This window comes from Colossoma macropomum, unplaced genomic scaffold, assembly GCF_904425465.1.
Source record: "Colossoma macropomum unplaced genomic scaffold, Colossoma_macropomum, whole genome shotgun sequence".
Taxonomy (NCBI): Eukaryota; Metazoa; Chordata; class Actinopteri; order Characiformes; family Serrasalmidae; genus Colossoma; species Colossoma macropomum.
This window is the reverse complement of record NW_023494794.1, coordinates 19,769,625-19,783,042: the sequence shown is the minus strand read 5'-3', so window position 1 is coordinate 19,783,042 and position 13,418 is coordinate 19,769,625. Positions and strand designations below refer to the sequence as shown.

Sequence of the window (13,418 nt, the reverse complement as noted above, 5' to 3'; positions counted from 1 at the left end):
TGAATCCAGTGCATGATGAAGTAGAGAACTTGTGCTTCGAATTATTTCAAAATCTTTCATAAAAACCTCACGAGTACATGGGTTCCCATAGAACTGAAGTCTTAAAGATTGTCTTGCTTGGTTCTGCCATTACTAGTATTCACCTAAATAAGGTTATGTTCACACTAGATGTTTTTCCCTTAGCCACCAGCAGATTTTGCTTTTAATAGCATGGGAAACTGCCGCAATATGGTCAGAAAAGCACTGCCACTGGGGTTTTTTTTATGTTGTCAGAGTGGAATGCTAAAGAAAAGGTTAAAGAAAATTCAAATGCTCAGAAAAGGCCGGAAACCTACTCACCGCAGTCTGAATTCTGATTGAACAATTTAGGAAAAACAATATTGGATTGTGATGAGGTGGTTGAAAAACACCCACACACTCACTGTTAGGCATAGATTTATACCTGATTAAAGAAATCTCCGTCCATAGAGACACAAATGCCCCACTTAAAATTTGGTTTGAATGACAGGTCTGCAGTAATATATACACTTATTCAAAATATATACATTGACACTATGTTGGTGTTGTATTTGGTATATAGGTGGATCTGATTGAACATATTAAATGAACTTGAATGGGCAGAGGGGTGTTGATTACCAGGCGTAACATTGCCGCTGTAATGTATAAACCTCAGAAAAAAATGCCGGCTTTTATGCATATCTAAAATCATGATTTGGGTCTAGAACACTTTACCAAGGTCTTGCTGACTCATAGCTAATTCTGCTGAGCTTGAAAGAGAGAGGAGTGGGCAGATAAGTGGATTAACTTGTGAAGGCTTCATGGACTGTTTGAGTCACCCCAGCCCCCCTTCACAAGCACTCACTCATCGTAAACCTCTATGGCTCATGTGTACAATTTCTGTTGAATATAATAGTGCCTTTCTGAAGCGGCGCTCCTCCTGTGTTCGTCTGGTTACGCCCGGCCAACCTCGCCTGCCTTTTTTTTTAGTTCTCTGCAGAGCTCTTGCATGTCATTTATCTTTCATTTCCTTATTTCTCCCTCCCTCCCTCCCTCCCTCTCTCTCTCTCAGTAGTGCATAAGCTGTTTGTTGCTTTCTTTTGACTGTTGCTTTCTTCGCATCTGGAGACTACAGTACATGTATGTGTGTGCATGTCAATCACTCATCCCTCCTCAACACTTAAATGTTCCATTGAGCAGCATGTTTTGTACTCTTCCTTATCAGTGAATGAAAGGGAAGCACGGATGCAGGCAGTGAGTCTTGGTTTGGTCTCTTGTTATTTGCATGCAACTGTTAAAGCCTGTAAAGTCATGTATATACAAGGGGTTGCATAGATCCTAGTCGACTAATCGAGTGGTCAATACTGAGGGAACAGTTGAGGACAGTGCCTGAGCTTAGTAATGAAATGCAGTGGAGGAAACAGTAGTAAACAGGCAGGAGAAAGGAAGCAGTTCTTATGCTAAGCACAAAATCCGAAGTACTTTTAGTGTGGAGTATTTCACAAGCTGAATTGTAAGCTGCAAGCTCATAAGAGAGACCGTGCAGGTTTTAAGAACTGCCTACTTTAACAGGAAAGGGTGGCTTTGATTGACATGCAGAACAACCAATCACAAACCCTGTTTTTGTGCTACATGTAGGGGCAGGCTTACGTAAAACTGTTTTTTTGCTACTAATAAAGTAAAACTAAATGCTTGATTGCTGTGTCCTACTCCGAAGGGCATTCTGTCACAATGTGCACAGATGACAGTTGCTGCCCTTTTTTCAACAAGCTGTTAACCCTAATTTTAATTGATATTAGAACATACTTGTTGTCTATTAGCATAAATCGTACATGTGAAAAGATGTAACACATCGTCGCTATTATATTAAAACCTCAGAACTCATTTTATTTTTTTTTTTAAAAACTTAATTGGTTCATGTCTCTGGTTGTTTTAGGCACAATTGATCATATTTTACCAAAGTCTTCTTTTCCCATAATTTTCCATTGCAATGTAATAACTTTTGGCTGATTCTAAAATGTCTTCTGTCTATTAACTGATAATGTAATATCGTATTTCTTCTCCTCCAATCAAATCCTGATGGGTTTAATCAAGTCCTGCTGTAGATTATTTCCCACCTGAATATCCTGTTTCACTTGGAAATATTATTGAAGGAAAATGCATTATTTGAATGTGAAAAATAATAAAAGCACAAGCCAGATTTTGTTACCATTCAGTTCTTCTCGAGCTGAGGAATTAGATCGATGCCAAGAGAAAATGTGATTAACGTTAGTGTTTTTGGACTGCCTGACTTGACATGTTGAAGTATTCTGTTCCTGATGTGATTCACATACTGGCATCTGATGCGACACATGCAGTAATTGTTAATCCCTGTCTTTCTCTCCCTTCCTCTTTTCCTCTGGTCTATTGTTTTGTCATGTTTTTTCTCCTAACCACCCCTTAACCAAAGTGGCATTGGTAAAATGTGATGAAGCTCTTTTATTATCCACAGATGGGCCAAAGTGCTCTTGGAGAAGTGTGTGGGTGGGGTTGATGGGAGTCAGAGCAAATGATACAGGATCACAATGACACAGCTAATGGACCATTTCAGATGTATTAGTATTGCTAGCTATCAAAGGCATGCCGAGCTCACTCACTCATTGACTGTGTAACTGAGAGCTTTTGTTAGCATGAAATTCCTTGTATATAACTGGTCGCTACAATTAATCAATTAAATTATGTTTAAAAATTAATTTCAGTTTACCTTCTCGGCAGTGATCGCATTGGGTGATGAGGGGAGGAGTGGGGGCCATCCTACCCACCCAGAGAGCGAGGCCAATTGTGCTCTCTTGGACGTCCGGTCACGGATGGCTGTAGTATCACCAGGGATCGAACTCGCGATCTCCTGATGATAGGGCCAACGCTTGACAGTTGCCGGAACCCTCGGGAACCCTAATTTATTTTATTTTTTACAATTTAAACTCAATTGAGTCATGTCCAGGGTCACCAGTTATCTCCCCGTACCAAACGATACAAAACTGAGAGCGTGAAGCCTAGCACATGCTTCCTCCGTGTCTCATGTTGCAAGTTTTCAAACAACCACTAACACCATGTCATTGGACAGCTCCGCACACTAGTAGGAGAGTTCTGTTCATCAGTGACCAGATTCTAGCTTTGGCTAGCATCACACTGAGTGATGGAGGGGAAAGGGAGGACCATCTTACCTATCCAGAGGCAGCGAGGCCAGTTATGTTCTCTTGGACTCCTGACTACAGCTGGCTGTGGCATCTCTGGGAACTCGCTCAGATGTGTGCTCCATTCAGAAGCTCCAGTACTTAACTGCTCAAATTATTTTGGCCAGCCCTAGATGGTGGTGATGATGGTGGTGGTGGTGGTGGTGGTGATGATGATGGTGGTGGTGATGGTGATGCTGCGTATTTTTAACTCTCCTACTGCTCTCTGTTACAGCAAGAGCCCGATAGAGCTAGAGGACTAGTATTTCAGTAAATTATGTTGGAGTCTTTGAAAGGCTTTGCAAGGTTTTTTTAGTGTTTAGTTAAGTCTTAAAAACTTAGATTTCTTGAAAGAAATTTGCAAAGTACTCCTTTAATAAGGGAGAACAGAAACCCAACATGAAATACATTCAGTGGAGAAGATACCGAGACAGGAGTGTAGGAGAGGGAAGACAAAGTGAGATTTATTGTGCTAAGAGGACCTGCCTTTCATGATGAGCTAAAGCCTAGCAGACCATCCAGCACTTTCCACTGGCACTGGACTAAAATTTTCCACTGATGTTGCGCAGCCTCTCAGTTTAAATTTGGTCTGAAGTGAATTTGAACCGACTCTGACCAAAAGTTATGCAGTCTCATGAAGCTCCATCGCAGCTTCTGCAGAGCCCAAATGTTTAGAAGCACTTGTGCCCAGAGCTGGCCACCACACATACAAACACGTCTTTGTTTAGTCTGCCCGTTTTTTTGCTTGGTACTTCAGAGGAAACCAGGTCTGCACATACAGCTGCACTGTTCAGGGCTTTTAAAAAACAAGTCTTCTCTTTGGCTGGCTGGTTTTTTTAAACGTTGTGCCAGCAGGGGACCCAAGGGGCCTACCAGTGAGGTCCTGTTTACCCACGGCCTGCAAGTGTACGCTGCCATCAGGGCACCGACTGGGTAGCCACACAAATCGATGGCAAGAATGGCATCCTGTGAGGGGTAAATTAGAACCAGATCCACTGCTGCTGGTTTAAAGGGAAAGGCTTAAAGCTGCTGGGAAGAATAAAGTTACTTTTGTGAACAGTGTAGAATGTGTTGTCATAAATTCTTCATGGAACCACTTCACTAACGTCAGTAGAAACTGACTCATAGGTATATTGATTTGGTTGTGGTGCTTGTGATTGGCCATGCAGGTTCTTCCACATTCTGCTGGAGCGAGTAGGAGTGGGAGGAAAAATTTGATGCAGTATGATATTGTGATAGTTTGGGTTTACAATTAATATCAGTACATGGAGGACCAAATATTGATATTTTATTACAGAGGCCACCAATTCAAGGAGGGCCAGTATGGCTGCAGGTTATCATTCCTACAAAGCAGGAGCTCTTTTCATATAACTAATCAGTTATTTAAAGACTGAGACCATCTGATTAAAACCAGTGGAATCAGCTTCTGCTTGATTGAGTTGAAAGCCTGTAGCCACACCAGTGTGTGAGTAGGATTGGTGACCCTGTTTTTATTATTTCATTGTGAATATATTTAACTTGTAGTAAGCACATTGGTGTGTTAATTGAGCACTTATATAGATAATCCATTTCTGTCTCATCTTTTTCTGGTGAGAACGGGGCTTCTGTGACTGGAGTCATTAGATCAGTGGTGTGGAACTGAGGGCTGGATTCCAGCACCGTTTTGAAAGCACACCAACTAAACCTGGTAATTAACGGATGAGTTGAATCTGTTGTGCTTGACCAGAAAAATCGCCAAAGTGTGCAGGAATCAGGGACCAGAGTTAGATAGTGTAGTGTTAACACACTTGTCCTGCATGCAAGAAATGTCCTGCATGCTGCTTTATTATGCTAATAAAAGTCACTTGGTAAAACATTCAATAAAAGTAAAGCATCTGCTAAATTTTAAAATAAATTTAAATGTTGATTTGTCTGCTACACAGTCCTGTAGTCCTGTTTTGCTTCAATACAAAGATTAAAATAAGATGGTGTAAAACTCACAGTGCTTAGCATATTCTGCTTTTTGGACACTGAACATGCTGGTTTATTCTAGAGAGGCTATGCTTTGTAGGAGGATTACTGTGGTAATGTAGTGTTCACTCTGTTAGCCCACTGGTACAGCATTGTCATTTTATTTTCTTCTTGATTTATGATTGTTAGGGCTACCCTGGTCCTACATAAGAGGACGTTCTACCAGGAGTAGTATAATATCGCTGTTAGTGTTATAGATTTTCTCAGTACTAAAATCAGTTTGTTGTTCTCTCCAGGTGCCTTTCCCAGCTCTTCAAGGGGAGGGGGTGGAGTTTCTGGGCCGTGCTGATGACGCCATCATTGCCATCTCCAACTACAGACTCCACATCAAGTTCAAAGACTCCATCATCAATGTAAGAGCACAGCCCACACACAAATGGCACAAGGTGATGCTGTGTTGAATTGGACCTGCTTTAAGCGACCTTGGCTTTTACTGATCTTTCTTAGCATATCTGAAAATATTTCTGCATAAGAAATAGATGATGAAATATTTTGACATGCTTGCACACTTTTTACATGCACACACTCCTCTGGCAGCATCACTTGAGTGCAGCTTCAGTTTAACTGTAAAACAGGATGAAAACTTTACCCCAGAAATGTAACCAACATATGATTTGCATGACCACAAATCCTGTTCACCATGAGTTACACCAGTATCTGTGCTGAAGTTTTCATTATGGAGGTAATGAAGGCTTTTATCAGCTTCCTTGCAATCAGTTTGATAGAGTACCTAGGCCACCCACTATGGAAACTCTAGCCTTGTTCCTGCAGCGCTCTTGGTTAAAGTTGCTCTGAGCCTTTTCTCCTAATTCCCCAGCTGCTGTAAGCTAGATTTCTGTGCTGAGGGAAGAGGAGACCTTTTTAGTTCTTATCCCAGCGAGGTGAAGCCTTTCCCGAGCCACTGTTGGCTTTTAGCCCCCGATCTGAAAGGCTGCTGGTTCTTTCACAGCACACCAAAGAGTGAGTGAGGTCATGTTGGGCTCTCTTACACTTCAGCACAAACGACCTGAGTGTTTGCCGTTAACTAGCTTTGCTGAAATTACTGTGGCTCCCCTTTTTGAGCGTCTGAGGTTACATTTAGCACTCGAAAACCTAGGGACGCACCGATATGCTCTTTCCAGGTTGAAAGAGATGACCGATAATTAACACCTCACTGTGACCGATACCGGTAACTGATATACATATTAAGTGTGTTCCTGGTCAGATTACTTATTTTGTTGTTAAAATAAGTTAGCACGTCTTCTACAGAGAACACACCTTTCTGCGTATTTTAATGCACAAATGTATTTGCTGTATGTAACATATTAAGGGAAAAAATAAAACGTAAAATGTGGCCTGTGGCCAACAGTTATGGCTCATTTTATATATATATATATATATATATATATATATATATATTTTCCTCTACAAATAACTAGAAATTGTGCAATAAAATTAGCAGAAAATGCTACGTTTGTTAACTAATTTTTTGCTCATGTCAGGTTTCACGGGAGTTTGTCAGATCACATACTGTGTCCTTATGTATTAACATCACACACGCAGGCTTAAAAAGATTGGGTTCAGTGTTTAGATCTCAAATGCACTTATACATTGATGAAGAGATAGTAGATAATTCACTTACACCCTCAGAAGACCCGTCCTTCACCAAGTTTTAACTGCGTTGCGCTTGAACACTCTTCCAATCATCAGATTCGTCCTCTCGGGGAAAGTGTTCGAAACGCAACCAGCATTACAAAATGTTCTTCCACATGTTGCATGCAGTTACACATTTTGACCAGAGAGGTCTCCAAACCCCCACATCTTACATAGTGTGGCTTGAAATTGTCTTTTGTTTATCATTTTCATTATGCTTAACCTGTAGTGTATCAATAATAATAATAATAACATCTAAACAATTCATGTTTTGCTGGAGAAGATATTTTGTGTAGTGTATCTTAAAGCCCCAGATGGGGGAATTTTCTGATAATTAAATAATCCGACTTGTTTGGCAGTTGCAATACATGTACTCTCTCAGTGATTCACAATACTACCGTTAGTCGGCTCAAGCCTGTATCAGACCAGTTACAGTGCTGCATAGTACTGCAGCCACCTTACATTTGTGACACATTTGTTCATTTGCTTGTACGCCTTATACTTTACATTTGACATGTTAAACTGAATATCATGACGCTATGGTGCAAATTTGGGAAGTTGAGTATTTGTCCTTCTCTCTTGTCATTGGAATGACCGTGTTTTCTATAATGTTGCCCTACGGCATGATCAAAATGACCCTGTGACATAACCTGTGTTGTTTTTTGACATAAGTGACAGGAGCCAGTTGTGCTCCTGGTCCCTTTAACTCGTGGGTCTGTTTGTCCTCAAAACACCCACACATTCCCTCCTCATCCTACTGAACCCTGGAGGCAGATGACCAGCCTGATAATCATTAAAGTGGTGCCAGACTTTTTACGGGATCTTTGCAATGTCAACCATGACTGCCTAGCCCTTATTCTTTTTAAAGCTGTTTTAAATACCAGAGACAATTCAGCCCAGAGTTACCCAGAATCCCTAGGGGCAAATTGCGTCAACCTTGCGGCAACTGTTGAGTGACAGTGTCCTGTTTTGACCTGGCTGGCTAAGTTGAACTTAAAGACGAGCTTTGTGTTCATGTTTGCCCTGAACAGCCCAATCAAACTGTACGAAACAGGGTAGAACGATGGCTACAGCAGCTATAACAGAGCACTGACATCTTACTCCAGCTAATTAGTAATGTATAGGATTATATGAGCAGTTCACATCATGATGTCAGATTAGAATTATCACCCGTTATTCTGATATTATCACAGTGTTGTTATAAGATACAGAAACAAAAACGTATTGAAATAATTCCTAATAATTTCTCAACAAAGATATTGACATAATTTCCAAGGTATTTTATTTTTAGATTTTTCATTGAACATCTCATATGTCTTTAACAGCAAATAATCTGCAGTTTAAATGTGATGTGATATAATTACCAGCTCTGCTGTTGTTTATAAACATATAAATATGTTGTCCTAGACAACATATTGCAAGGATACTACAGCAGTAAGCTACTTAAGGACATTAACTTTTTAAAAATGTGCTAAACATTATCAGGATTATTACATTGTAAATACTGCGTAACACAAATAATGACATCGCTTTCATGTTTTTGTTCATCAGTGTTCTCACTACAATACCCAGCATGCATTACACAAATACATGATAGAACCATTGTAAATCCCTGTGGTATCAACCAATCCTGACTGCTAACCTTGCCACTGATATAGGGTAATAACTATAACGAAGCTAGCGTCATTGCCACTCTTGCCTTAGTTGTCTAACAAAATTGTAACGAAAGCTATAATAAAACTGTAATAAATATGTCTTTATTCCGCACAAACTGGGTGCCAGCAACATGTTTTTACCCTTTCAGCCAAGGTGCCGAACAGAGTTATCTAGATAGCTAATAGCTTCCTTGCTGAGTTTAGCTTTTAGCTTGTTGTCCTCCTAATTTGTTGAGACATTTCTGTCATTTGAGTGATCCATTCTCTCGATGGTAATGATGATTTAAAGATAATTACTAAAGCTGCAGGAAGAAATGGCTCTCTAGCAGCTAGCAGTTATCTTATCTTCCATCCATCTGTATTCACCAGCTAACAAAAACAGTTGTAGTTTTTCAAAAGCTCCTACCACCTTCAAGATACATCATCAGAAGGGAGTTTTCCTGCTCTTTTAACTGCAAAATATCACTCTAAAGGTTACTGTGACACTGCTGTAGGCATGGTTGCGACAGATGTAGTGATAAGTTTTCACTCATTCACACTGCTCAGTAACGTTTTTCTGCTTATGCAAAATCTTTATGCTCACGTTTGATTGTCTGAATTGCCAAAAGATCTGAAAACATTTGGTACGAATCTGACACTTCAAGAGTTGCAGACATTGACTGCACCCATCACCCGTCGCCAGCTCACTCTTTTGTGTATTTGAGAGAGACCTATTCTCACTGCCTGTGTAACTTATTTCATGCCATATATAGCTTAGACTCCGCTTTCTTTTATGTAGCTGCTGCTTATTCGCACATTTGCATTGCCTTTCCATTTAAAAGTCCTCTTTTTTGTCCTTTTTGCTTAGTCATTTTTTCTTTTTTCTGCCTGTTTTTATCCCCCTTTTGTCTTCCCATCTTTTGTCACCTGCTCTCTCTCTTTCTCCCTCTCTCTCTCTCTCTCTCTCCCCCCTCCCTCCCTCCTTCTGTCTCTCTTTGTCTGTGCCCTGGTGTGTGGTAGATGTACCCAGGTGTGGACACTGAGATTTCTGTGAGTACTCGCACTCGTCCTTCCATTTCACCTCTCTTCCTCCTCTCTCCCACAATAACATCCTTTCTTTTCTTTTTAATTTTTTTTTTTTCTTTTGCAGGAGGTTTAGTCCAGGGCCTGTAAGGTGATATCATTAAGTGTTCTGATCATAGAGTCTTTTCCAGTTTCTCCAAGCTGGAATGTCTACTAGTGAACAAATAACAGTGACTGGACATTCAGTGTAGGTGCTGGAAAGTATTGATAAAATTTAATATGATATTTTCTAAATATATCAATGTATTAGATAGTAGTGGGTGGTATGGCCAATAATGTACAGGCGTCTGAATGTAACTGCTGCACCATTTAAGGAGCCAACTTTAACTTCATCGATTTTCTGGAGTCGTTCATCTCCTTTATGCGTCCTGTACACTTGTGCCTCCGACCATAAAACACTGAAGAATATTACAGTTACACAGTCATCAACACCAGCTGGTCCACAGTTGCTGCCTTAGATGTCCATGTTAGGGTAAGGCTAACCCCAGAAGATGAGCCGTTTCTTTACGGTCTACTGCCTCGAAAACAAAGTGGACTACTGCTGTTGAAACAGACTAGACAGGTCTGAGGCGAGGTGATCTAGGGTCTGTATTTTCATTTTAATGTGGAGCGTGACTTAAACATCCCTGATTCAGCCACTCAGCTAAACGGGATAATGCCACTGTTTGGCTCATATTGTATGTCACGTTATCTGCTCTTATTTGTCATACCAGTGTAATTGTTATGACAAAACTTAAACCTGAGGAAGATTTCAACTAATAACCAGGATGAACCGGTATACCGTCCATGACTAGTTCAGATGATATTTTAAAAGTTAAAATTAATGAAGTTGAACCATGATGTTCGTCTGTACTCTAAAACAAGGTTGTACACACCTTACATAGCTTATGGTGTTCAGTTTTCTTCTTATAATTTTACACCAGAGCGAGACTTTTTCTTAAATGTTAACTAAACAGAAAACACATTTCCAGAAAGTGTTTATGAAACTTAGTGTTTATGTATTTTTATCCTTTTTGTAGAATCTGAGTAGTGCCATTCATCCTAAATTCTGGAAAAATGACTCGCAACAGAAAATCCAGTCTTGTGACTTATCTGCTTATTTGGACTTGTACTTGGGGGAGCATTCAGACTTGGCAGGTTTGGTTCAATTAAAAGGAACACTCGTGTCAGAACACTTTGCACACCAAAGAAACAAATCGAGACCCCTTGAGCCGGTCGGTCTTACTCCGGTGCAGTTAGCTTGACGTATGAACACAGGACAGACCAAAGATGTCTAAACGAACCAAAGACAGAACGAACCATCGTCTCCTGTCTGCCGAACCTCTTTGGTACATGGAAAAGACAAGTTTCTGATGCTGCTTTGATACGTGCATGTATTTTATCATCTCTTCATGAGCTCAAAATCAGTCATTCTAGAATGGATAGTTTTGGTTTTAAAACAAGGCCGAGGCACAGTTGAAGTCATTATAAAATACTTGGTGTACACATTTGTCTGCACACACAAATTATTGTGTATTAAGGTGCCAAGGATTTTTTCAGTTTTGTAAAAGCAATGAGCCACTTGAGGCTGTTACCATGCAAAGGATGTGCCATGCCAAACCACGGTCCCACAATGAGTCTCGTAGCTTGTTGCTCTAATACCCTAAGACAGATAAAACAAAGTTCAGTCAACATTTAGTGTACATCATCAAATCTGCCCAATCAGTTGTGATCTTTTACTTGTGTTACTTTTATTTACATCTTTTGGTTCGATGTTAAATATGTTAGTGTGAACACTAAGCAAACCAGAACTAAAAGGGAAAGGAACTACAAGTTTAAGCACACTCTCTGTTCTCGTCAAAGTAGAGAGGCGGCTGCTATTTTAGTGGTGCAACATTTTTAGCTGATGCTATTGTCTGGAAATCAAGGCTAGGACTTCGCTACAATGGCTGGTCTTTGATCAGCACTAAAATGCAGCTTGTGGCTGAAGCACCAATAGTGTTGACCCCAATTTTATAAAAGCATGCTGCTGTTTTCAGAAAGGACCATGGATAGAAACTTCTCTCAAAATTATTTGTTAAATTTTTCTTTACATGATCATAGTTACTTTATGGTGAGAGCTGCATTTTCCTATTGGCCTGTGGCAGTCATGTGATCGTTGGCTGTGTTCCATTGCAGGTGCCTCTGAGGCTGATTGAAAGCGTGGAGGGCAGAGATATGTTCCAGCTGCACATCATCTGCAAGGACTCCAAAGTAGTAAGGTAGGCATATTATACAAAGGACCTGGGGTCATAAAGATGTCCCGTAAGTTTCATCAGTATTCAAGTACCTATATTTAGTAATTATATCCTATATGTATTAAATGTATGTGCGTGTATGTGAGTAAGCAACAGAACATGAGAGGGAGTCTGTCATCATGAATAACGTCATGGCTGTGATGGTCTACAATACTCGTCTTTGGCTCAGTAGCATGTGACCTTGAGTTCTGTTGCTTTTATACAACAGTTCTGAAAATAAAGAAAAGGCTGAAGCAAAAAACCCCAAAACATCGTATCAAATGTGCATTTTGGCAATTCCTTCCACCACAAAAGGTACTAATTATCCCTGTGCGTTACAGATAGAGCCAGAAAACTGTCACAATATCAGGTTCAGATCAGCTTTTTCAACACTTGCCAGATTAACCTCAAAGGGCCTCATTCCTCAAACCATTCTTAAGAAGAAATATCTTCTCTTATCCCTCTTACGCTTTTTTCATGAAGATTCTGACGTTCACCAAAGTTTTATTATTTGGGATTTGTTCTTCAGTAAGAACAGAATCTACAAACACTTAAGCACAAAGGTGTGAACAATTCTGTGGTTTAAGAACATGCCATCAATCTGATGTTGACTTTTTCTTAGACCCTTCCTCAGGAACAAATTTAAGGAAAAATGTCCCTCAAGGTTCAGTTACAGGGCCTTTGCTTTTCTCTTTGTATATGCTACCTCTGGGTGATGTCATTAGGAAACATAATATACAATTTTCATAGCTATGCTGATGAAACCCTGTTATACATTACCATTCTGATGGTCAAGACTCTGTAGACAGACTAACCAGCTGTGGGTCAGATATTTCTCAATGGATGTCACAAAATTTTCTACAATTAAATCATGAAAAAGCAGAAATGCTGATTGGTACAAAAACTCAGAGAAGGCTGCTTTATGACAAACTTTGTTTATTAGCTTTATATACCAAAGCTGAAGTACGAAACCTGGGTGTGATCTTAGACTCTGAGCTCTGTTTTATCCTGCATGTGAACGCAGTCACTAAAGTAGCTTTTTATCATTTGAGAAATATCGCTAAAGTTCAGCCCTTTCTATCTCAGAGTGACGCAGAGAAACTTGTTCATGCATTTGTTACAAGCAGAGTTGATTACAGTAATGCTCTTCTTACTGGACTTCCTAAGAAAACAATACATCCTTTACAACTCATATAAAATGCATCAGCGCACATCCTAACAAAAACAGAAAAGAGAGATCAGATCACTCCCGTTCTAAGAGAACTGCACTGGCTACCTGTGTCTTTAAGGATGGATTTTAAAGTACTGTTACTAGTTTTTAAGGCACTAAATGACCTTAAAGCACCCGCTTGCATCATAGTGTGTATCTGTTTTTGTTCCAACACATGGTTTTGTTCAGAATCTGACCAAACAGCTACAGATCACACATTAGCATGGCAGTCACTGCATGTCTAAAATCTAATCTAATTTTCTGTTTTTATAAATACTAAAATACAGACTTCGTAATGGTTAACTGCAGCGTAAAGCGAGTCGTTATTTTGCAGCTGGTGCTCAGTGTTTTTATATTTATATATATATATATATATATATATATA

At 39.8% G+C, this 13,418-nt stretch overlaps 1 protein-coding gene across 9 annotated transcripts in view; it reads left to right on the top strand.

Annotated features, from left to right (window-relative positions):
- Positions 1–13,418, top strand: part of mtmr4 (myotubularin related protein 4) — a 96,640-nt gene that overhangs the window by 63,683 nt on the left and 19,539 nt on the right. For 7 of the 9 annotated variants that reach the window (XM_036580512.1, XM_036580511.1, XM_036580510.1 and 4 more), the window contains exons 4-6: positions 5,456–5,572; positions 9,506–9,535; positions 11,726–11,808. In XM_036580512.1, coding sequence (XP_036436405.1) covers positions 5,456–5,572; positions 9,506–9,535; positions 11,726–11,808 — 230 coding nt within the window. The remainder of the gene's footprint in view (positions 1–5,455; positions 5,573–9,505; positions 9,536–11,725; positions 11,809–13,418) is intronic. The other 2 variants (XM_036580508.1, XM_036580513.1) reach the window with 1 other exon arrangement.